At 32.8% G+C, this 27,624-nt stretch overlaps 1 protein-coding gene and 1 pseudogene across 1 annotated transcript in view; one reads left to right on the top strand and one right to left on the bottom strand.

Moving 5' to 3' along the window:
• The window catches only part of LOC107751693 (TBC1 domain family member 20-like), a 34,866-nt pseudogene extending 18,273 nt beyond the window's left edge, over positions 1–16,593 (bottom strand).
• Positions 16,594–17,113: 520 nt separating this feature from the next.
• Positions 17,114–27,624, top strand: part of dgat1a (diacylglycerol O-acyltransferase 1a) — a 33,657-nt gene continuing 23,146 nt past the window's right edge. Inside the window, exons 1-2 of the mRNA XM_016567419.1 lie at positions 17,114–17,459; positions 20,628–20,715. Of these exons, the coding sequence (XP_016422905.1) occupies positions 17,263–17,459; positions 20,628–20,715 (285 nt within the window). The 5' untranslated portion in view covers positions 17,114–17,262. The remainder of the gene's footprint in view (positions 17,460–20,627; positions 20,716–27,624) is intronic.

The following is a 27,624-nucleotide window of genomic DNA, read 5'->3' as shown; positions in this document are numbered from 1 at the left end:
TATACTGTATATATTATATATTTAAAATTTGCTTCATATAACTATTATATTTTAAGGATAAGACAATTTAAATTTTTAATAATTATAATTGTAATAATTTAAAATTTGTGATTGTAAATTACTATAATATAGTAACTAAATTATAATACACAAAAAATACTAACTGTAAATTACATTTTGAAAAAAAAAAACAAGGGATCTGTATGTTGAACCCCATTTCTGCTAAATGTAATTGTAATATAATTAAATTTAAATTAATTTAATTTACTTTTTCTTGTTTTAAGCAAAAAAAAACTAAACTGTTAGACTTAAATTTGAAAAAAAATGCCAATGGCAATCATAATTCAAGATGCATTTTCAAAAGTACGTCTGTAAAACATGTAAATTATTTCTTTGTAAACATCACATAGAAAAAAAAATAACTATGGTTGGTCATGTTAGATGTTACTCATATGGTCTCTTCTGGTCTAAGTGGGTGATTCTTGGTCAGAATAAGATGCATCTTCAGAATCAGAATCAGAATGAGCTTTATTCTCCAACTGTGTGCAAACACACAAGGAATTTATTGTGTTTTTAGGAGCTTTAGGCACTCTTGGTACAAACATACATACATACATACATATATGACATTGACAACAGAAAGAACATTTAAATAAGTAAGACTAAGGAACAAAAAAATAAATAAATAATAATGTGGTATGCATCTGGAACAGAAGATTTATGTACAGATTTGTGCATTATTTACTGTATCTTGGACCAGAACTTATGCTTGGATGTGCAAGGCTTAGCAAAACTAAACCGTTTCCTTCACTTACAGTATAAGCAAACAGCAATGAGGCTGCCTGTAAGGTCTAACCATAAAATACACCAGAGTTCACAGATGTTCACTACGGATCAGATAGACTCCAGCATGGGTCTCTACGATCCATCCCAGCACAGGTCAAATAAGAGCAGTCCCGTTTCTGCTTCAGAGCCGAGCTGGGTCACGTCCAGCAGTGCGCGAGTGCACCGAAGCCCAGCACATCCCCTATCTAAGAAGCAGGATGAACTACATTTCCTGCTGGCTTTCTTATCCTGACTTCAAACGGCCGCTGGCCCCTTTGCTTTCGCTGTTGTCTCTAGCAGGGGAGCGGCTCGTGGAGACAGAAGAAAGAGGCGCGTTTTAAAAGATTCCAGCACAAACACGCAGCCTTCCACACAAACCTCTGGTGAATTCATTAGAGTTGTTTAATTAACTGTTCCCGTTACAACAAAGTGCCCTCGATTCTCGCGTCAGACGAGGAAGGAGTGGAAAAATAAAGAAAATTCTTTGCCTCTCTTTGGAGCCACGTTTGTTGTTGTTGTGCTGATGAATTAGCTTTCGCCTAAATAAGTGAATTAACAATACACGGAGGCAAAACATGGTAAACAACATCCTCTTTTAGATTACAAAAGCTTGTGTATAGTCTGAGGGGTTATGCGACATGGAGCATTGCTCTGTACTCTCATTACTGCCTGCATTTTCAAACACTGTAATCACAGGAAAAGTATAAACTATTGTTCTCTGCAAAAGAGCGCTATTCATGAGGATAGAGACATTCTGTTAACGTTATACATGTGTCAGATGGACACCCACAGCCTTTAATTAATTAATTAAAAAATTATTAATTAATTTGATTGAATTATTTTATAAGTTACCTGTTAAGAGATCACATGTAAACAGGTAAATCAACTCTGGCAATTTGATGAGAAGATGTAATTTGACCAGTAAAGACCAATGCTGTTATTGTTAACTAAAACTAAAAATAATTCAGTAATTGAAATAAAGCTGAAATAAAATAAAATGTAAATATTAGATGAAAAACTTGAACTTAAATGAAAATTAGAAATGTTGCATTTGCAACTAAGTGAAATAAGTTGAAGTTGAAGTATTAAAATTACTAAAACTGAAATACAATAAATAATCAAAATATAATAATATTAATAATAAATATTTTAATTTTAATAATAAGTAGATGAAGAATAATTTAATATATAATCATTATTATTTAATACGAAAACAAATGGAATCTGAATAGAAATATTTAAATAATAATCAATAATATCATTATTATTATTGATATTATCATTTACTGTAATGTTAAAAAAACTTTAAATGAAATTAAATGAAATGTTGCCTTGGCATTTGTCTGTAATAAGTTGAAGAACAAAAATGACTAAAACTGAAATAAATATAAATGAATACTAAACTGAAATATTAAAAAATAAATAAACTATCAATCATATTATCATATTTATTATGTATTATTAAATATAATAATAATAATATATTCGATGAAAAACAAACATAAAATTAGAAGTTGAAATAAGTTGAAGTGGTAAAATTACTAAAACTGAAATAAATGAATACTCAGTCTTGCGTTTTTAAAAATGTGATGCTCATCTTGACACTGTGCAGTTTTAAAAGAAAAACCGTGCTTGGTGTGCCTTGCGCTTGTCTTTCTTTTGACTTGGAAGTCAATGTTGTCAAAGTGGACAAATGAAACTAAAGCGTTTCTCCAAATCCAGGCAGATGAAGAGAACGGCGCAGCATTTAAAGGTCATTTGCGATGACTCATGGAGTTTAGCAGTGTTTTGGTGCTGATGTGTGATGGTATCTTAACAGCAAGACGACGAAAAGCTGATGCTAGTGTGAACAGCAGATATGGTTTTATTATGGTTCAATTTAAATGTGAAAGTGGCTTTTTCAGCAAGTTGTGGCAGGAGTGTTGAGTTTTAAGGACGCCCAGTCAAGTTAAAAATAGTTTTAAAGACACTTCAGCCCTTCTCTCTCACAAACACTGAAAAGGACATAATGCAGCACTGCCTCGACGTTCCTGAGAGGCTGGAGATGGAGCGACTAAAGTACAGATGGCAGAGAGACACTCCTCCTTACCACAGCGGCGAAGTAGATGGCCATGAGTGGGAGAGACGCCAGGAAGAAATCATAAGAGCCGCAGAACATGCCGGAAATCTGACAGGACGTAACCGTACCATGTGATCAGCCAGCTCAGGGCGAAGATGGTGCCCACCTCAGACCTGCAACACAAAGACAATCGGTATTAAATCTCATTTGTTAACATTAGTAAATGCATTAGCCAACATGAACTAACAATGCGCAATGTGTTTTACAGCATTTATTAATCTATTAGTAATTTTATTAGTAATGTATTAATCTAATAGTAATTATATTTTATTTAATAACAATTTATTCATTAATCTATTAGTAATTTTATTAGTAATGCATAAATGTATTAGTAATTTTATTAGTAATGCATTAATCTATTAGTAATTTTATTAGTAATGCATTAATCTATTAGTAATTGTATTAGTAATGTATTAATCTAATAGTAATTATATTTAATTTAATAACAATTTATTCATTAATCGATTAGTAATTTTATTAGTAATGCATAAATGTATTAGTAATTTTATTAGTAATGCATTAATCTATTAGTAATTTTATTAGTAATGCATTAATCTATTAGTAATTGTATTAGTAATGTATTAATCTAATAGTAATTATATTTAATTTAATAACAATTTATTCATTAATCGATTAGTAATTTTATTAGTAATGCATAAATGTATTAGTAATTTTATTAGTAATGCATTAATCTATTAGTAATTTTATTAGTAATGCATTAATCTATTAGTAATTGTATTAGTAATGTATTAATCTAATAGTAATTATATTTAATTTAATAACAATTTATTCATTAATCGATTAGTAATTTTATTAGTAATGCATAAATGTATTAGTACTTTTATTAGTAATGCATTAATCTATTAGTAATTTTATTAGTGATGCATTAATCTATTAGTAATTATATTTAATTTATTATCAATTTATTCATTAATCTATTAGTAATTTTATTAGTAATGCATAAATGTATTAGTATTTTTATTTAATTTATTGATAATTAGTACATTAATATATTAGTAATTTTATTAGTAATCATTAATCTATTAGTAATTTTATTTAATTAATTAGCAGTTTATTCATCAATCTTAGCAATTTTATGATTACATTTTTCTTAAAGTTTTAGTAATTTTAGGTTTTGGGTTACTTTTTGTCTATATGTATATATATGTTTTTTGAATTTTAAATGTTTTTTATTTCAGTTATTTTATTTCAAGTAATGAATGTCAATTTCAACTAGTTTTTTTTTAAGGTTCTAGTTAACTATAAAAATCCTGTTTCAGATCACATGCGTATATTTGAAGGAAACTCTTCAATCAGCCCCAGTAACTGAGGTTTGTGACCGTCACAGAAGCATAAATACTAGCATTAAGCATGTATAACATGGCGCCGCACTTGCGTGCCCGGAATTTCGGTGCATCTCTAATTATTGGCGACATCAGAAATGGATATTATATAATAGATGCTTTTTTGAACATTTTAGCAATTTAAAAATATTAAAAAAGGATTTTTACACGGCACCCCTGCTCTCGACAGATGGCACCCCAGGGTGCCGCGGCACCCCGGTTGGGAAACACTGATGTAGAGTATGTATCCAGCAAAAGTAAACACACTCAATGGCATCATGACCTTTGAAAGAGCCTATAATCTGTGAAATCGACATTCAAACATAGAGAATTCTCCTGAAACTCCTCTAAAAACCCACTGAAGCATTTAGCACGTGCAAAACACAGGAACGCATGTCTGACACATTTATTAATCACCGTCACTGATGACACTGATATTCCACGCGAGCAATTTAACGCTGTTGTAGGCCTTTTCTCCAACCTGTAAATGTGCTGCAAGGTCACGAGTACATGTAAGACCAGAGCAAAAACTCTTTGTATAAGGGCTGCATGAGATATTGAAATTAAATTGATACAGCGATATGGCCAGGGCCTAAAATGAATATTCTGCCACACCTGCCAATGGACTTGAAAAAATGTACTAGATTTTTTTTTGTCAGCCATGAAACTGTATGTGCATTACTTCATTAAAAAAAAAAAAACAGGCAGAGCAAACATCTAATTGTAGTTATTATTATTATTATTATATTATTATCATCATTTAATCAAATTATAAAAATTAAATCAAAGAAATATCACTATACTACTGAACTGCAAAGTATTTCATAATAATATTTACATATTATTATTATATAACAACTGTAAAATTACAAGACTAATATTTATGTTTGCTGTTTTTTGGCTTTCAAACATTTAAACCATAGAGCTTTTATTTTGGTGGAAAACCACAGAGAAACTTCTCTTTTGAAATGCTTCTTAATGCTTTTAGATGGAAATATTAGCATTGTAATTTTACTGTAAAATACATTTATTTTTATTACGCAATTCTTTATTTTACAACATATTTAATACAACTTATTTTAATAGTTGTCTTTTTATAATAATCACAATAAAATAATAAATTATATAATAATAAATCATGACAATTATTATTATTTTATGGTCATTGAATTGGTCAAAAACAGCAGGAATTTGGTTTATGAAAATCGGAAAGGAAAACTGAAAACAAAGTGGAAAGATATATATTAAATTTTGTAAATTTTATTGTAAATTTCTATTGTTTTTTCACTGTTAAAATTAAACCCAAAAAAAAGAACAAAAAATGATTTTTTCGAATGAATGAATGAATCTTCAGACAAAAAATTACTTTAAAAAAATATATATATATTTTTTTCCCTATGCACATGCACTCCGCAACAAAATTACCACACTAATGCTAAAATTATTAATTCTTTGCAAATATAGCTATTCAAGTCATCTGTTGAGCATTCTTGTATTTTTCAAATTGCAGAAAAACAAAATATCGCAATGTCAGTTTTTCCCAATATCGTGCAAAATTATTAAGAGCTCAGTAAATGCTTTTCTGTACAGAGCGACTGATGCACAAACACGAACAGGAAAATAACATTTCTTTTTTAGGCCGTTCCATCTGCCCATGGGCTTTTTAAAAGTTCTGCAGTTTTATTAACTTGTATGGAAAGATTGATAAAAGTAAAAGCAACAGCACCTGAGTGAGCAACACCATTAAACCTGTGGACCAGCGCTGCGGCGAGACGCACGCATGCAACATTGATGAAGAACCTCTTATTCTCTACATTTTAGATGAGTCGCCATTAAAAATAACCTGCTTTTACAAACGAGAGCCGAAAAAGCCGCATGCAATGCAGAGCCACAGGTTAAGTGAATACTTGCACACACACACACACACGCACGCAAGTCGACACACATTTTTGATGTCCCAAATGTGTATCAACAATATCAATAATTTTGTTGGCTTGCCACACCAAACGGTTTTCACATAAACAAGATGGTCGCATAGCAAGTAAGCATGCAACCTTAAGCATCAGGTTTTAAAAGACAAACAGCACAAGGCTGACAACACTTAAAGGCACAATATGTAATTTTTTGCCACTAGAGGGCGCTTATTCAAAACAAACAAAGAGACAAAGTAAACATTCTTCGAAACATTTGGGATAATGTAAGTACACAAGTCAGCAAAATATATAACACTGTTCTAGTGGTTTTTAGATATTTTAATAAAAAAATCTTACATGGTGTGCCTTTAAGACACATGTGGGCAATATGCAAGCTTTTTTAACCGTCTGACACAGGATGAATGATAACGAGGATCAGTATGTGAGTTTCAGCCCAGTGCTTACATTCATACGACCTTATTTCTATACCATCCACCAGCATTTTTATGCAAACTTCAATATTTTGTTTTCTGTGAGATTTAGCAATTTCTGCTGATGTAAATATGCATGTTATCTAGTTATTTTAGCTGAATGTAGGATTTATCGAAATTGCAAGAATGACTTAACAGTCTTAGAACCATCAGCTAAAATTAGAATGAATTTCATAAAAAAAATAAAAAAATAAACATTTTGTACTATACATCTGTGAGACTCTATAACACCCTGTGGCCTTCTGTACCCCGTTGTATCCATCAGCTTACACCACCATCACAAGACTATCACAAGACATGATTTATATAGCTGTTTTTTCCTTGACTGTCTCATTCCATTTGTGATTTATCTGCAAACATTTCCATGCAAATTATAAACATAATAATTACTATTATTTCTCATTTATTACAATAAAACCTCAAAAAAACACTATAAAAGTAACAAACTTTAAACTAAAAAAAAAATAAATAAATATATAAATTATATAAACAATCAAAAATAAATAAATACTATCAAAATTAAAAGATTACACCTTAAATTCCAGAGTACAGGCACATCAATTGACTAAACAATATGCATATAGGTTTACTAATAAAAGTCTTAAAATTAACAAATGATTTAATTATTTACTACAGTGGAAAGAAAATTAAGCAAAATGTAATTAACCTTCCAAAAACTCTGTCCATTAATTTAAATCAGATGTTTTCTACTTACTGAAAGTAATTATTTGTTGTAAATATTTTGGTGTATTTTTTTAAGAATATTAATAGCATTTTAATAATTAATTTTAAAATATATTATATATACAGTATATTTTAAGTTTAAATATTCAGTCACACATATACATACACATTTTTTCATTTATTATATAGAAATATATTTTTGATTTATTATATATACAATTTTTCTGACACTTATTAATAATGCAGATGAAAAATAAAAACTTTAGAGTAAAAATGTTGGTCAGGGATGTAAAAATCAGGGAAGAACAAATCCTTCCTGTTGAGCCCTGTGACCGTGCCTTTGGTGAAGGACCACACACAAATCAGTCTCCCATGAGAATTTGTTGTTTGTGTGTGTGTGTGTGTATGTGTGTATGAGTGTGTGTGTGTGTGTGTGTGTGTGTGTGTATTAATTTTAAAATATATTATATATACAGTATATTTTAAGTTTAAATATTCAGTCACACATATACATACACATTTTTTCATTTATTATATAGAAATATATTTTTGATTTATTATATATACAATTTTTCTGACACTTATTAATAATGCAGATGAAAAATAAAAACTTTAGAGTAAAAATGTTGGTCAGGGATGTAAAAATCAGGGAAGAACAAATCCTTCCTGTTGAGCCCTGTGACCGTGCCTTTGGTGAAGGACCACACACAAATCAGTCTCCGTGTGTGTGTGTGTGTGTGTGTGTGTGTGTGTGTATGTGTGTGTCCTTGCAGGGAGATCAGTTTTGAACTGACAGAGGTGAAGTGAACCGTACATCCACTACACGCTGCTACTCCCCTTCTCTCATCTGATTCAGTGTAAACAGCTACCATCTACTGGCAGCAAACGTACAGACATTCAAGATCCACGTCACAGATTTCAGCAGCTTTTATAGTCGCAGACAGTGTATAACAGTAGAAGATAAACCTGTTAACAGGCGACGCTCTTTCATGACTATGTCTAGTCATTTAAAGATGCCCTCTACTGCCCTCTTCAGGACAGAGACGTTTATTAAAGGGGTCATATGACGTTGCTAAAAAGAACATTATGTTGTGTATTTGGTGTAATGCAATGTGTTTATGCAGTTTAAGGTTCAAAAAACACATTATTTTCCACATACTGTACATTATTGTTTCTCCTCTATGCCCTGCCTTTCTGAAACTCGTCAATTTTTACAAAGCTCATCGTTCTGAAAAGCGAGGTGTACGCTGATTGGCCAGCTATCCAGTGCGTTATGATTGGCCGAATACCTCAAGCGTGTGACAGAAATGTTACGCCCCTTACCATATACAAACACGTGCAGGCGTTGCGTGTGTTTTGCTTGCTTGAGTGTTTCTGCATTATATGAGTGGCTTTGGAATATAAATCGCAGCACGTTTCAGATGAAAAAACGCGACTTCTATTTCTGAAAATATCACAGTTAGGAGATTTATAACGAGTGGTTCCCTGCATTATTACAGCAAAGCGCGTGATTACAGTACTAAGCCGCTGCAATGGAGCAGCTCTGATGCTATTAAATTAAAGATGATGTATCATAGAGCAAAAAAATGAACAGTAAAATTAACAAAAACTTGTAAAATACATTTTAATGGGCATAATTAAGTGTGAAAATAACCGAAGGATATACAGTCAAACCAAAAATTGGAGTTAGAGAGTTTCAGAGACCAGATATAATTTTTGATCTTTTTTTTCTAGTGGGTGCAGGACACTATAGTTCATTTATGTATGTGAGGATAGCAAAATAAAGTAAACTGTGACAAATTATACCCAAAATTTCTTCATACAGTGGACTACCAGTAAAATTGATACAAATTTGGGACCAAAAATTATTCAGACAGAGTCTGGGAAAAAAAAAACTGAAGTTCAGGTTTGCATGAAGCTGGATGACAGCATGCCCTGGAGACTACAGGCTGTCATTAAGGCTAAGGATTGCCTGACTAAGTATTCATAGTTGTGTAAATATACTAACAGCTGTCTGAATAATTTTGGGTTGATTGTAATCCATTACATACCTTTCTATCAAAGTTATCTAACATTATCAAGCTGAATTTGTTCTGACACAGTTTAACTCTGAGTTCTTGTTATATTTTATTACCATTTTCTAAACTATAGCGAATAAACTGTGATAATGTGAGAAATGTTGAAGGTGTCTGAATAAATTTTGGTTTGACTGTATCTATTTGAGAAATGAAGTTAACCAACTAACATTATATATACTATTTTGGTTTCTGTACCCAATATTTAAAAAATTTACAAATGCAATAAAAATATTGGTATCGGTACTCGGTATCAACAATTACCAAAAATAAAAGTATCGGTATCGGGCGAGTACAGGAAAAAGTGGTATCGGTGCATCCCTAATAAAGAATATCTCTTTGGGTTTGAGACTTTAGTCTTTGCAACTTTAGGGATCTTATCCATGCACGAACAGCTTGTAACACTCCAAAGAGAAAGGAAAACTTGAAATTGCATCATATGACCCTTTTAACCTCAGCTGGTAGAGATGCATTTAAATCAATGATCTGGGATCAAAACAAGCTGATCACACGGAAAAATAATTTTGACTCATCGCTCATTTTGTAACAACAAACACATTTCAGTAATGCACTTGGAGCGGAATCACACTGTTCAAGTGCTTACATCAATTCTTGCATAAAAATGTGTGTTGTAAAGTTTTGTAAATCACCCTTTTAGAAGTAGGACTACAATAATGGCTGATCTTATGGTTATGTGTTATCAATGTCATTTCATAAAGGATAAGTCATAAGGCGGTCATAACTGACAGCATGTCACAGATGCTGCAGAGAGAGCTTTACTTGTATTTAACAGTACATTTCTTTAAGCAAACTTAGGGGTTGCTTAAGCTTAATAAGTTATATAGCTTAGCTTTCCACCGTAACTACTTCAAACCTACCAATTGATCAGTTCATCTGCATAATGTTGGTGGCAATTATGAAGGCCCATTCCCACCACAGTTAAATAAATAATAATTGTGACTTTTTATCTCACAATTCGGATTTTGTTTCTCCCTTTATGTGTTTATATATTTGTATTGGGGGGGGTGGTATCAGGAGGATATTCATTTTTTGCAATGCATTCAATATTTAATGCTACACTCTAAAAAAATCCTGGGTTATTTTTTTTAACCCAAATGCTGGGTTGAGCCTTTTGGGGGATATTTTTTCAGCGTTTGGGTAGTTTTTGTGTTACCCAGCTCCTGGGTCAAATGTAACAACCCAGTGTTTGGGTTGTTTTGCAGCTCCTGGGTCAACAATAACAACCCAATGTTTGGGTAGTTTTTGTGTTACTCAGATCCTGGGTCAGACGTAACCCAGCGGTTGAGTTATTTAGAAGATTTTGCATCTTCTCTTCACGAGAGAGCAGTTCTAAGCGCAATCGAATTGAAGCATTCTTCGGTAAAATACAGGTTTGTGTACATTTTATTTTATCTATAAAATCGTTACTGTGCTGTATATCGTTCAATTTTATGCAGAGCAACATACAGGTGTGACCTTCCTTTAACGAGCGTCGCGGTCTTTTTGCGTGATGGAAAAGCCTGATGCTTTGCATAAAATAAACTATTTTATTCATAAAGATACATAATATAATACTTTGGATGTTAAATAATGCCCTCAGAGCTGTTTATTGTTTGTTTGTTTATTGGCAGGTTATGGAGTCACAGCATGTTTCGGCTAGAGTGAAACGCAGGGCGGCGGTCCGTTAGCAGTTCCCAGCCGAACACGACTCCAGCTCGGGCACGAGAACCAGCACTGTTACGGTGGAAACAGAATAACAGAGACTGGTCGATTACACGTGAATTACTTATGTTTAATGTTGAATTTTTCTTCTAATATTTGTTAAACAAGTTTAAATATAGGCAATATGTATAGCCTATTAAAAACTATATAAACAAATCTGTAAATGATAAATTAAGGAAAATAAAGGAAGTTAAAGGAGTATTTTAGCAAAGTTTAGAGGATTTAAGTTAATCTGTAAACATTATTTAATGTATGAAGTAAAAAATAAGCTAGTAATATAGTAAAAATGAATAAACCCATTAGCTGGGTTAAATAAACAACCCAATTTGCTGGGTAAATTTAACCCAAGATGGGTTCTGTCCTATATTTACCCAGCCCTTGGGTTAATAACAACCCAAATTGGGTTGTTTTTAACCCAGTGTTTTTTTTAGAGTGTATGACTTTGTGAATTTAAGACTCTCTATTCTGATTTAAGGTCTTAATTTGTGGAAGGGTCAATTAAGACCTTTTTAAGACAAGCAGAAACCCTGTTTTTATTCTGTTGTGGAAACGGGCTTCCATTTGGAACAGCAATTTAATAAAAGACAAAACCGACAACAAAAATATTCTGCCAAGATATATAGTTCATTAGTTTAATTGGAGGCTGTTTATGGCTGATGGATTAAAATATAATTGATGTGCAGTCACAGCTGGTTATTTACAACAGCTTCAAACATGCCTGAACCAATCAATTTAGAACCAGAACTACCTTACATTTACATTTACATTTAGTCATTTAGCAGACGCTTTTATCCAAAGCGACTTACAAATGAGGACAATAAAAGCAGTCAAAACTAACAAAAGAGCAACAATATATAAGTGAGATACCTTGAAGGACCTATCTGAGAGGTAAGACTCAAACCACTGGCGTGCGGTTCCTGAGATGCCATTTTCCAATAGGGTTGACAGGAGAATCTGGTGGTTCACCGTATCAAAAGCAGCAGACAGATCTAGCAAAATAAGTATAGAAGATTTGGAAGCCGCTCTTGCCAGTCTTAGGGCTTCAACAACTGAAAGCAAGGCAGTCTCGGTCGAATGTCCACTTCTGAAGCCAGATTGGTTGCTGTCCAGGAGGTTGTTCTGTGTGAGAAAGGCTGAGACTTGGTTGAACACAACTCGTGTTTATGTAAACCTTAGTGTTTAATCTCTGGAAAAACTGTAGTAGTCTAGAATATGCACCTAATAATGTTGATCAATCATAGATAATCACTAGTCAGCAGTCTACCTTATCATAAAGTCATGTAACTCTCGGTCCACTTGCTCCAGAATGGGCATCAGGTAGTTCAGGATGTGCTTTGTGCTGTCCATGGTGGGGTCCATGAAATCCCTGCAGTTCCCAGCAGAATAAAACAGATAAGAATACTTGCCAACATCAGAGTAAAACAAAAAGAAGCAATTTTTGTAGCTCAGCAACTACAAGGTCATGGATTCGATTCCCAGGGAATGCAAATGATAAAAATGTCACTGTAATGTGAGTCACTGCGCTTGCCAAATGCAGAAATGTTAAAGTTGATGGTCATACACTATCAGTTTTTGATTTATAATCTTAGTTTTTGATTTATAATCTTAAAATATTCATTTGGGGAAACCGGTCATATGAAACTAAACTCTCTTTTGGTGCAAGAAGCAATGCATAACACTCAGAATTAGGTGGGGAAGAACATAAGGTCAGGTTAATTCACCTGAGAAGATGATTGGACAGCTTTTCCATGATTGCGATGGTCATCCTCTCTCCCACCACCAGCAGGAAGGTCACCACGATGTCATGATAACCCTGGTAATAGTGCAGCTGAGGACTTCTCCTCAAAACATCCAGAATGATGTCGATCAGCTGCTCCTGGAGAACCTCTCGCTCATCCACACGCATGCCTGAGAACAATTACATCACCATAAAAACAAACATATTACTTTAAAAAAAGCATGGCAGATGAAAATGAATTATTCCATTATAGGACCAAACACACCCGGTAGACATTATGTGTAAAAATCGCCCTGATTATTGCAGCTTCAAACCTCAACGGTCCAAATATCACATGGGAAGCTCAAGGTATTTGTGTTGGGATAGATGACACACAATCAATGCACTGTTCTGAATTCACAGTGAGGGAATGTCCCCGAAGGACACTGGAAAGAGTGGTGATTATACAAGCAAACATTTCTATCAAGAAGAACATTGAGATATTCTCAATGAGGTCCAAAAATCATTTTAGGATTTAAAGCAAAAAAAAAAATAAATAAATAAAAATCTGTCGATATTATATCTCTAAAATCTTATATAACTGGTGGTTATATAAGCAAATATTTATATATCAAGAGGAATATCTGGATATTCGAAGGTCAAAAGGTCACAAGTCTACACTGAAAATCTGGAATTAAAAGTCTAATTTAACTCTGGAAATACAGAACATTTAAGGGTTAAAAAACAATGCGAAAAACAAATACAACAAAATTAATTTAAAAGAAGATACTTTAATATCTTATTTCCCTCCCTGTTCTAGACAACGTTCGAAACTTTGTATTTTAGTACATCTTGTGTTGCTGCCTCCTTAAGAATTGATTTGTTGCATTACTCATTTTTAAGTTGGTTTGGATAAAAGCGCCTGCTAAATTAATAAATGTAAATGTATGCTGTAAATATTTCACTAACTCACTAATCAATAAATTAATCAAAAATGCATACTGATAATACAATCTGCCAAGGAAATTGGTTGACTTTTTTTTGTTTGTTTATTTATTTTAAAATTAATGTAATTTACAATGAAAAACATAATTCTTTGTGAAATCAAATTTTTCATATTTTAGATGTCAACTTCTACAGTATACTGTACATCAAGATTTACACAAAATTTATTAGAAATATTAATCACTAACTTGCACTCAAATTGTTATGTTCTACTGATAATATAATCTCCAGTTAAAATATTAGTGTTATCCAGGTTATTAAAATTAGAGCCCAAGCGATATATCGATTAGCCGATATTATCGGCCGATATGAGCCTGTCGCCGATATATCGGTATTGGCGAATATGCCACCGCTATCAAATTATTTTTATTTATTTACTTTTAAAAATGTCATGCAATTTACAACAACATTTTTTTTTTTGTCAAATCAAATTTTTCACATTTTGGATGTCAAATTTTATGGCATACTGGACATTAACATTTATAAAGGCTGACAGTCCTGATTGGAAGTATGTCTCAAAATCATGTGATGGTGTGTCATGTTAAAAATAAACTTACGCCTGGAAATATAGAACATTTTAGGGCTGAAAAAAAAAAAACATAAAATGAATTTTAAATCATTCTTAAGCATATATCTCTAAAATCTTATATAACTGCAAATATTTATATCAAGAGTCAAATGTCTACATTGAAAATCTAGGATTAAAAATCTAATTTAACTCAGGAAATATAGAACATTTTAGGGTTAAAAAACAATATGAAACAAAAATACAATAAAATTAATTTTAAATATATATACTATAAATATCTTATTTCTTACAACTTTTGAATTGCTTTGTTGCATTACTCATTTTAAGTTGGTTGGGATAAAAGCATCTGCTAAATGAATAAATGTATGCTGTAAATATTTCACTAACTCACTAATCTCTAATCAATCAAATAATCAAAAATGTATACTGATAATATAATCGTATAATATATTATAAATGGTTTGACTGTTTTTCTTTTTGTTTTTTTTGAAAAGTCATTGTAAAATGCAATTTTACAATGAAAACATAATTCTTTGTCAAATCCAATTTTTCACATTTTAGATGTCAAATTCTATGGCATACTGCACATCAAAATTGACACTAAATGTATTAGAAATATTAATCACAAATTTGCACTCTAATTGTTATGTTCTACTGATAATAATTAATATTTTTGTTATCCAGGTTATTAAAATATTATTGAAAAAATAAACGGAAGAAGCTATTGACTTAAAATTGTTTGGCTTATTTTATTTATTTATTTCATTTTAAAAACATCACGCCATTTACAATAAAAAAAAAAAGATTTTGTTTTTGTCAAATCAGAATTTTCACATTTGGATGTCAGATTTTATGGCATACTGGACATTAAAATGTATAAATGCTGACAGTGCTGATTGTAAGTATGTCTCAAAACAGTCCAGAGTGACTGGATCAAATCATGTGATGGTGTGTCATGTTCTTTGACTCATTTATCAGATACTGACCTTTCGGGAAACGCCGCATTGATCTCCTGACATCAAGCACCACCTGTCTGTAGTCTTTGTGGTCTTCTCGGACATCTTTGGCTTTAAATGAGGGAAATAAGAAAAAAGTTTTTTTTTAAATACTGACGTTATTGTGGTACGTTCCACACGAACCCAAACACATACTTACAGGGTTTGGCAGGTAGATTGTACACACTGATACTGAGGAGTTTGGGCCAAACTTTTCTTCTGATGCCATCCGTCAGCAAACCGCCTTCGCTCACAGCCGCCCACCGCAGGGTCTCGATGTCCACGGGGTCGCTGTTCAGGGCCTGATGGATGTCCAGGAGCTTCTGTTTCTTCCAGGGCAACTGTTCTGCAGAAAAAGTACAAAATGTCTGAGGCAGGACGCAAAATTAACACTTGCAGCAAAGTAAATGCCCAATTGGCTGTGAACTTTCTTGGAAATTGAGCAATGTATAAACTATAAATCATGATGCAGGAATAAACATCGTAGCCAGAGCTTCATATACCGATATAATCATGCAGTTAAGCCACCAAAACTAAATATGAGGAACAAAATCATGATGACATACGATGAGCATCACAATAACCCAAATATAAGTTACAACAAATAATCTCTTGATTATCTGAATTATGAATTAATGAATTAATGAAAATGTTAATCAATGAACTAGACATTATTATACATTTCTCACTTATTCAGTGACATCATAATGGACCTGTCAATCATTCAGTGTCTACATAATGGATCTGCTCTCACATTCAGTGGCATAATAAATCTCTCATATACACATTAAATGGTTTTCTTATGGATCTAACACACACTTAGCGACATCATAACGGACTTCTAACACAGTCAGTGACATAATAATGAATCTCCCACATACATTCAGTGGATTTATAACCGGTACCTTCATGTCTTCTGACAGACGCTTGCGATCCGCTCGCCGGTGTAGCGGTCGATTCTGTTCCCCTCTGGAATATGTATGTATGTATAGAGAGAGACAGAGAGAAATGATTATTTATTAATATGTATAAGTATAGTTTAAAAATAATTATGATTAAAATAATTACAATTAAAAAGTAATAAGACTAACAAATATATAATAATGCAATATTTTATACAATAATATTTATACAATAATAACACTGCCACTTCTAAATTTACTACTTACCATCATATGGATTAAAACATAATAAGTAAATAAATAAATTGTAATCTCAGAACATCATGTGCAAAATATCTCAGACAATCTGATGTTTGTCTCATATCAGAGATAAAGCAAAGTACATTTCTTGATATGATTTTCTTAAAAACAAATGAAATACAGCAAACAGGGTAAATATTAAATGGAAAACGTACATTATTATAACCTGAACTTGTGTTTACATTGCAGTCCCAGCAATCTGCTTTGACTTTAAATAAAGCCTAAAATAAAACTTGGCAGATTTAAAGAAACTCTCCAAATTTATCTTTTTGTGTGCTTTGGATAGCTAAAACAATAAATGTAATAATTTGTTATTTGTGAATTATGTCTATAATTGTATCACCAACGAAAGTTCTTTATATAATCATTGCATGAGTGCAAATGTATTTTATGACATACTTATGTTTTAATTCTGTTGGCAAATCATGTAGATGATTTTAATCAGTGGCTTTATGATTGAGGAAATTGTGCCATGGTGCATCTGGGTGTCACCGCGCTCATTGCGCAACGTTTTACGCAGCGCGGACGGCTTGATGCGGACGCGTCCTACTCGATTCAACGCGCTGATGATACCAAAGATCGGCGAAACGGGAAGAACATGACAGAAACGATGCGTCTGTTTGCTTCATTGTAATCGCGAACATGGGCGACAGAAGCGAGAGGGGCTCGGCGAAGCACAAGCGGAGAACCACGATCGCCGGAGACGCGGCGGGAGCTCAAGCGAAGCGCGGCGGCGCAGCAGAGACGCTCAGCGGGCAGGCGAAGGAGAAAGAGCAGAGACACGCAACACCAGCGAATAAACACAAGAATCACAGCGATGCTGGCGATGACGCCTTCAGGTAAATTATGTTATGGAAATATGTTTTTGACTTGATTTGTGCAGCATGTCTCTCTCGCTATCGAAAAAGATGCTGGTATACTGTAACATATACACATGTACAGGGCCTATGGCATTTTATTTGAGTATTATTTATATAATATTATGCTAACATTTCCAGTTTTCATAATTTTAATAATTTTGTTATGTGCAATGTTATATTTTATTATAAATATTTCTATTTATGTTTACATTTTTTTCAGTTTTAGTCATTTTAAAACATAGTGTGAATTTCATTGCCAAGGCAACTCATTTGTACGTTTGTCAGATTTTCTTTTATTTCAGCATTATTTCAGTTACAGAAAACTATTTTTTAATAGTTTGAGTTAACAATAGCAGCACTGTTTATTAGACATGTACCCTGGTAATTTCACAATGTACTACTATTCGTAATAATATTCTGTAACATATACTATGCACATATAGGCAGTGCTATTTATTACAGTATTTTTAATCTAATTTTGAATTAGCTTTGAATTTCATTTTAGTTTAAGATTTAGCCATTTTGTTATGGGAAAATGAATATATTTCATACATATTTCTATTTAGCGTTTTATGTTTCAGCTTTAGTTTCAGTAATTTTAGTATTCAGTTTGAATTTATTTCAGTTAGTTTCCAAGGCAAAAAAAAAAGTTTTTCATCTAATGTTCAGCTTTTTTTTAATTACCGGAAATTATTTTTTAATAGTTTTAGTTTTAGTTAACAATAACAACACTGTTTACATGTACCCTGGTAATTTCATAATGTACCATAATAGTAACACTAACAATATCAAAGCAAGTTCATTTAAAGAAAGACAGCACAAGAGCACTTTTAAAGCAAAACATCTAACAGAAAGAAGTTTGCTTGGTTGCAAATGATCATATAGTGGTAAATTCTTATACATGCATGCATATTTGTTTATTTTCTAGTAGTAATCAATGAGAAACATATGGATTTCAGTTTTGTTAAACATTGTCTGCACAGTGCACATATTCAGTTAATTACTAATACGTTCAGCATTTGGTAGTCACTATACTAGTTTAATTAAGGCTTTGTTCCTTCATATACACAGTGAAGAATGGCAGGAAAGTTTAGAGAAATGGTGCAAGCGAGCACATGGACTAATCACAATATCTTAAGTCCAGCAGCAGTCAGTTGCATACAGTGTTTCACTTCAGTTCATGGGTCACTCTGGTCTACATGGGTTTGAAGCTGTGACTATTGTATTAGAAGCTAATCATGATGTTTCCACAACCCTCCTAAACTGAGAATGGAAGTGAAAGATCTTGTGTAGTGCTGGTTCTCCTTTCCATTTGTCAAATTCAGTTAGTTTTTAATGACGTTCACAAAAACCAATACAAATAGCATACTGCTTCCTGTGCTATATATACTGTATATTTTTAATATAGTGATGTAGTGATAATATAGGTATTGGCATTCCCTGGTAATAATCTTCACATTTGCATGGTATACATACTGTATACTGCAAAAGTAAAATGAGTTGCATGGTAGTTCTGAACAAAAAAAAAAGCTATATAATTAGCTATATCTAGAACTCAAGCTTAACCTTAACTGACCCAGACACAAAAGCTTTAGTAGTATAGTTTTTATTAATATTTTGTATTTGCTTTTATCTTTTATATTTTCAGTTTTCATTTTAATTTTAGTTTTAGTCATTTTGTTATGTGCTTTTGTCATTTTTATTTTATTTATTTTATATAGCTGGCCAATCACAGCACACCTCGCTTTTTCAGACCGATGAGCTTTGTAAAAATTGACGCGTTTCAGAAGGCGGGGCATACAGGAGAAACAATAATGTACAGTATGTGGAAAATAATGTGTTTTTTTTACTTTAAACCGCATAAACACATTTCATTACACCAAATACACAAAATAATGTTCTTTTTAGCAGCATCATATGACCCCTTTAAATATTTCTATTTAGCTTTCATGTATTTTTATTTGAGTTTTAGTAATCGACTTCATCTTATTTTATTTTATTTAGTTGCCAAGTCAACATTTCGAATTTTTGTACTTTGTTTTTCACTTAAAGTAAAAAAAATAAAAATTTAATTTATACATTTATTTAATTTATTTTTAAGTTTAATAATTTTAGTATTTCAACTTAATCTTAATTGATTTCATTTAGTTGCCAAGTCAACATTTCACATTTTTTAAACTTTTCGTTTTTCACTTAATGTTAATATTTTTTAATTTATGAAATTATTTTTTATTTATTTTTAAGTTTAATAATTTTAGTACTTTAACTCAAGCTTATTTGATTTAATTTAGTTGCCAAGTCAACATTTCACATTTTTTTAACTTTACGTTTTTCACTTAAAGTTAATATTTTTTTAATTTATGAATTTAAATTTTTTTTATTTTTAAGTTTAATAATTTTAGTACTTTAACTCATGCTTATTTGATTTAATTTAGTTGCCAAGTCAACATTTCAAAATGTATAACTTTAAGATTTGTATTTAATATTAATATTAAATGTATAATATTTAATAATATTCAAGTAGCTATTAAAATAGTTTTAGTTAGCAATAACAACACTGGTGTAGATTGTCCATAGAAGAAAAAAAAGCTTTTCAGGTAAAGGTGTGAAGATCGAGCCACTCCTGATAATGAGCTGTTATCAACTGAAATCATTGATAATAACGATAAGATCATCATGACCCCAATCTTTAATAACCTTTATCAACCACGCCTCACACACTCACACACATTAAGAGCTTTCTTCCTGTGTATACTGAGTGAAACTGCTCAAACTCTATGGTATTTCGTCACCGATTTCAACATTTGCGTGTCCTCGATTGGTGTCATATAAACTTATAGAGTGTCTGGGATGCTACAATGTCTGAATGTAATTGCATCAGACAGCAACATATCAAGTATAAATGCACTCAAATGCTGCAGGGTCTTTTCTCAGAACTGCTTTATTTGAAATAGATGACACTTGGTTGATATGTTATTCCTTGCAATGACATTGACACATGCCATACTGTAAGTGTCCAATACTTTTTTGGTCTGTAGTCTGAGGCCTTCAATAGCTGTTAAATTAGACCAGAAATGCATATGCAGTTGTTATTGGTAGAAAACAAGTCATCAACTATTGCGTGACTCATTTTGTCTGTCTCTTCAGCTGCCATAAGCTGCAGGAGTCGCTGCTCAGCTCCAATAGCGGCTACAGCAACTACAGAGGAATCCTCAACTGGTGTGTGGTCATGCTGGTAAGATTTGAGGGCGTATGGCAATTCACGTCTAATATTGCATGTCCATAAAATATCCATGTTTTCTCTAGATGAGTTTGTTTCTTCATTTGGAGAAATGTAGTATTATATCACTCACCAATGGATGCTCTGCAGTGAATGGGTGCCGTCAGAATGAGAGTCCAAACAGCTGATAAAAACATCACAATAATCCACAAGTAATCCACACCACTCCAGTCCATCAGTTAACATCTTATGAAGTGAAAAGCTGCGTGTTTGTAAGAAACAAAACCACCATTAAGGCGTTAACTTTAAACCGTTGCTTCTGGCCGAAATCCATAATCCCTGAAAAAGCATCCTCCAGTTAAAAAGTCCATCTCCTGTTGTCTCTCACATCAAAATCCAACAACATATTTGTTTAGAGCTGTTTTGGACTGTTTTGGCTTGTAAACAGTGCTTGATCTGTGCAGATTTCTCTCCTGATTCAGACAAGATGACTTTTTTTCACTGGAGAAAGCAAAATTATGTGTAGAGGACTCGTATTTACGCCTGAAGAAACTGTTTAAAGTTAAAAACGTCTTAATGATGGATTTGTTTCTTACACACATGCAGCTTTTCACTTCACAAGTCATTAACTCAGTGGTTCCCAACCCTGGTCCTGGAGGCACCCCAACACTGCATGTTTTGCATGTCTCCTTAATCAAACACACCTGATTCAGATCATCAGCTCATTAGTAGAGACTCCAAGACCTGAAATTGGTGTGTCAGAGAAAGGAGACATGCAAAATGTGCAGTGTTGGGGTGCCTCCAGGACCAGGGTTGGGAACCACTGCATTAACTGATGGACTGGAGTGGTGTGGATTACTTGTGGATTATTGTGATGTTTTTATCAGCTGTTTGGACTCTCATTCTGACGGCACCCATTCACTGCAGAGCATCCATTGGTGAGCAAGTGATGCAATGCTACATTTCTCCAGATCTGATGAAGAAACAAACTCATCTACATCTCAGATAGCCTGAAGGTGAGTACATTTACAGCAAATTTTCATTTTGGGTGAATTATTCCTATAACTATATTAACCCTGCTCTGAGGATATATGGAAATTTAAGTCATTGTTCCTTGAAAAACATCATAGGGGTTTGGAGAAACATGTAGAAGTAAGGTTTTGTCTTTACAGCGTGTATTAGTAATGTAAGATCACTGTGCCAGCGCTATGTTTAGGCCCTCGCTGTTACCTGAACATGAACACTGACACACCGTTGGCCTTGAACATTTGAATGGCTTCGGTCTGATGGCACTGGTTATTTTTGTTCTCTCTTCTGCTGGAATCTTGTCCTCAGATGATCTGGAACAACAGAAATTAAATCTAGAAGGAAACACCTAATAATTGACTATGCATTTGCCTGAATGATCAAAAAGACTATGTTTGCCCTTCATCGCGGTCATACGCGTCAAGTTCATTCTGGGCTATTGTGAACTCAATAGGATTGAATTGAGTAAGAATTTGACCTTTATCCTCGGCTCCGGTCTCGTATAATCATATGACATGCAGCACAATGCCAGACGTATTAGTTTGCACAAGCTGTGACAGAATAAAATTTCTGCAGTGAAAACCGAGAGAAGTGACTGAAGTTTAACTCAAGTTGTTGTGATAGCCTCGATTCACATGAGTTCCCACATTAAACCGTACAATTCAACCCAGAGTGTGTTTATTCCTCCGCTCTCTCTCTGTCTCTCTGTCTGTTTGTTTTTCCTCTCAAGGGAAGCAGCATGGCGTAATTTACTAGTCGCTGTTTGAGGTTTAATGCATTCATCTCATGTTAAGTGTCCAAGAGACTTCAGACTCGTTTGTTGAGCAAGACTAATAAAAATTACCATGCATAACTTGTTTTATCTGCAGTGTAATTTTAGTATTATTTGTATTATAGTTTTTTTAATGTTTTTAATTTTGTTATACATTTTTTATTTTTCATTTTAATTTAATTTTAAGTTTGAATATTTTAAAAAAATATTATTTTACTATCATTATTTTAAATATTTCTGTTTATCTTTAATTTATTTTTATTTCACTTTTAGTAATTTCTTTACTTGAATGTAAGCTTATTAATTTCAGATTTCAGTTAGCTGGCAAGGCAACAGTTTTACGTTTTTTTTTTTTTAAGTTTTTCATTTACATTTACACTTAGACATTTAGCAGATGCTTTTATCCAAAGCGACTTACAAATGAGGACAATAGAAGCAATCAAAATCAACAAAAGAGCAATGATATGCAAGTGCTATAACAAGTCTCAGTTAGCTTAATGCAGTACATGTAGCAAGTTTTTTTTTAAATCATATAATAAATAAAAAGAAAACAGATAGAATAGAAAAAGAATAGAGCAAGTGTTAGAGGCCTTTTTTGCTTTTGATAATCAGAAGTCAGAAAGTCAGAATTATAATTGTATAATAAATAAAAAGAAAACAAATAGATAGAATGCAAAAAGATTAGAGAAGCAAGTGTTAGTTTTTTTTTTTAAGAAAACAAGCTAGTTGTAAATAAATAGAGTGCAAGTCTAAAAGGGGAATTTTTTTAAATTTATTTTTTATAAAGAATAGAATTAGAATAGAGAGTGCTAGAGTTATAGGGTCAAATAAAGATGGAAGAGATGTGTTTTTAGCCGATTCATTAAGATGGCTAAACTGAGTTGGGCAGCTCATTCCACCAGGAGGGAACAGTTCATTTAAAAGTCCGAGAAAGTGATTTTGTGCTTCTTTGAGATGGCACAATAAAGCGCTGTTTACTTGCAGAACGCAAGCTTCTAGAGGGCACATAAGTCTGAAGTAATGAATTTAGGTAAAGGGGTGCAGAGCCAGTAGTGGTTTTGTAGGCAAACATTAATGCCTTGAATTTTATGCGAGAAGCTATTGGTAGCCAGTGCAAACTGATAAACAGAGGTGTGACGTGCGTTCTTTTCAGCTCGTTAAAAATTAATCTTGCTTGGATTAATTGTAGAGGTTTGATAGAAGTGGCTGGAAGACCTGCCAAGAGAGCATTGCAATAGTCCAGCCTGGACAGAACAAGAGCTTGAACAAGGAGTTGTGAAGCATGTTCCGAAAGAAAGGGCCTGATCTTCTTGATCAGTAAACTAGTAAAACTACACATTCTGAACAATTGGATGATGTTCTGGAAAATTACTAGTACCTTTTCCATTTTTCTAGAAATTCTTCTTACTACCTGATCAACAATTGCAAGTACAAGCTACTAACAAAATGTATCATAAATGAACAATTATTCATTACTAAATTATTTATTATTATTATTAACAAACTTAATTCACGTGATGTGTGTTATACTAGGCATCTTTGGTTTTCTCTTGTGTAATTTAGATGGTAAATGTGTGCCTTTTTATCATTTGAGTCACTTATCAAAAGTTGCTAAAAGTTGCCAAATAAATTTTAAAAATAGCTAAATTTGTTGCTAGGTGCTTTTGGAAGAAAAAGGTGCTAGGGTAGTCTGAAAAAATTGCTAAGTTGGCAACACTGACCGGGGAAACCTCGATCTCTACCACTCCAGCCGCGCCTCCTGCTGCAGAGTGAACCGTGTTCACACTTGACTCGAGTTCCTCCATCTATAGTGATGTTATTATCAAAGCACATTATGATAATTCAAAGTGTGTGTCTGAATGGACTAATTCACCCAACAATTAACATTCTGTCATCATTTACTCTCGTCTTTCAAAGTCACATTGGGATAAATAAAACACTATATTTAATTTGAATCTAAAACGTGATTTAGCCAAAAAACAACAACAACAACAATAACATTGCCACTCTAATGTCTTGTAATATACGTGCGTGCAAAGGTTCGGCGCGATTTTCTTGTTCAATATTCTCTGGGTCTGAATCCAGCTCAAATTGATATGGCAATATTGACGCCTTCTTTAACTAAACCGGAACAGACGGAACTTGCTGCTTTGGCAAGGGACGTGGCAGTACTGAAACACCGTCTAAGCTGTTCGCCAATCATAACGCACTGGGACAGCTAACCAATCACAACACATTTCGTTTTTCGGAAGGCGGGCCTTCATCAAAGCCGGAACTAATCAAGCCGTTTGTGCCAGGCTGGGGAGAAAGGTATTAGCTAACCAATCACAACACATTTCGTTTTTCGGAAGGCGGGCCTTCATCAAAGCCGGAACTAATCAAGCCGTTTGTGCCAGAATGGGGAGAAAGGTATTCTAATAATGTAAATTATGTAAAAAAAATAATGCGTTTTTCGAACCACCAAGCATGAGAGCATGTTCTAGTACACCCCCAAAACAAAATCAAGACATTATATAGAGCATAATAGGACCCCTTTAATGATGTGAGTGAGTGCAGGTACAACTGCAGGAGAAATGGCTTGAAGGAGATGAGATGGAATAGGATCAAGTGGACAAGTAGTAGGATGATTAGAAAGGATGAGTTTGGAGACTTCTGCCTCAGAGAGTGGAGAGAAGGATGTGAACGAGTGTACTGTATGTTTGCTGGTAAGATGTGCTTGACAGATTGTGGTGTGGAAAATTGTGCACATTTCAACTAATATTAGTTTTTTTTTATTTCAGCTTTATTTTAGTATTATTTAGATAATATTATTGTATTTTTATATTTTGAATTAGCTTTTATTTTTATATTTTAATTTTAGTTTAAGTTTTAGTCATTTTGTTATGTGCTTTTGTCATTTTTTTAATATTTAGTTTTAATTTATTTTATTTCAATTTTAGTTTTAGTAATTTTAGTACCTCAACTTAAACTTAAAAGTCAGGGGTTTTTTTAAGTTTAAGTTTTTCATCTAATATTTATATGTAATTTTATTTCAGCTTTACTGAAAATTACATTTAATAGTTTTAGTTTGAGTAATTTTAGTACGTCAGCCTAAACTTATTTCAGTTATTTTGCCATGGTAACTTTGCACTTGTTTTTTTTTTTTTAAATAGTTTTAGTAATTTTTGTAGTACTTCAACCTAAACTTCATTTCATCTAGTTGCTAACTTTTACAATTTTTGTTTATTTTTTTCAAGTTTAAGCTTTTAATCGAATATTTATGTTTTATGTTATTTCAGCTTTATTTCAATTGCCACAAACAATTTTTAATAGTTTAACATTTAGTAATTTTGGTACTTCAGCCTAATCTTATTTATTCCAGTTAGTTGTAAAGGTAACTTTAAATTTTAATGTTGATTTTAGTTCAAGTTTTTCGTCTAATATTAATTTTTTAAACATTACTTCATTTCAGATTGATTTTGATTACCAAAAACAGTCTTTTAAATGTTTTAGTTAACAACACTGTTTATTGGAAATGTACCTTGGTATTTTCATAATATACCAACTGCATAGAATAAATCTCACTGGAGATTGGAGTGTTTTGCTGAACTTGAGACCTTTGCCTGTCCTAGAGTGACCTTTGACCCACTAACAGATCCTGCCAGCTCCATTGGCAGGCTATAAATACAGTGTCAATGACTCTGACAGTTAATATGCTGAGGATGTATGTGCTAATGCTACAGGGACGCCACTTATGATGATGTGTCAATCAAAAGACAAAATGTCCTTCAAGTGAATCTCCGTCTGTCAGAGCGACCGGCAAAGTCTTCGAGTTTCTCTTCTCTGCAGTAATGAAAAATCAAACACTTCTGGAGATTACTTAAATGAACGCTCAGAAATGTCACCCGTCCTCTAAAAATAAACATCTATTTCACCCTGAACCGCTGAGAAACTGGAGCAGCATCTTCAAAGCCATGGAAAGTAAATCACAGTTCTGAAACCAATATTAATCCTCGCTTTGAAACACCATCGCATTGACGTTCTCTGTGGGATTTAGCTTTTACTTCATTTTTTTTTAACCATATTCCCATGGAATATCATCAAATGCTTTAAATCCATTAATGGATCATTATGAAAGTCCAGTTGAAAGGCGGCTGCTTTTGAGGGATTTCGGCTGGAGAAAATAGATGGAGAGCAACAGTAGGGTCCTGAAAGTCAAACTCTCATTCAGTTACTCCACAGAGAAATTGAGTTTTAACAATAATCGATAAAGCTTTCAAACCAGAGCTTGGAGATTTTAAGTGACATTATTTTGTATAGAAAGTCAGTGTTATTTCAGTGTCTTTTTTTAAAATTGTTTAATTGCTGAAAACATCCACCAATCAGGTTGCTGTTAACATGGAAATGTCGGTGTCTCTACACTATCAAATTACTTGTGTTTTTGTACAGTGAAGAAATTTGGTGTAGAAACAATTTTTACTTTGAGATTGCTAGTAAATTTCACAAACAATTAAAGAAATGGCAAGTAACACATTGAATTGAAAATGACATTTTAGATATCAGAGTAGAAAGTTTTTAAGTAGAAAAACTAAAATAGTATTTTCTTGTTAAATATTATGTACTCCAATAATCTGCATTATGCAGTTTTAACATAAACTAATAAAGTTAATGTGATTTGTCAGTCATACATAAATGAAACGAGTCCGATTTCTATAATAGTACAAATAAACTGAATGTGTTTTAAATACACAGTAACCAGGTTTATGTGTTTATCATCAATAAATCCAACTTGTTTCAGTCTCATGCATCTTAACTAATTGATTATTGCTTGTTTTGAATAAATGCATTTTGAAAATATGCAATTTAAATAGTGAATAATAAACTAATCCAAGGTTTTTTTTGTTTTTTGTTTTTGAGTGCAGAAATCTGACCTGTTTCATTTATGTATGACTGACAAATATGCACCACGTTAAGTTTATTAGTTTATGTTAAACTGCGTAATCCAAATGGATGGAAATTTTATATGCAGTTTAATATATAAATCTTAAATTTAGGCCTAAATATTTATTGAATGTTGAAGTCTATGGCAAGTCTTTTGGAAAAGAGCTTTGTGTGTGTGTGTGCGTGTGTGTGTGTGCGTGTGTGTG

Source organism: Sinocyclocheilus rhinocerous, unplaced genomic scaffold (genome assembly GCF_001515625.1).
Source record: "Sinocyclocheilus rhinocerous isolate Xijiao unplaced genomic scaffold, SAMN03320098_v1.1 scaffold422, whole genome shotgun sequence".
Taxonomy (NCBI): domain Eukaryota; kingdom Metazoa; phylum Chordata; class Actinopteri; order Cypriniformes; family Cyprinidae; genus Sinocyclocheilus; species Sinocyclocheilus rhinocerous.
This window is presented reverse-complemented; position numbering and strand designations above follow the sequence as displayed.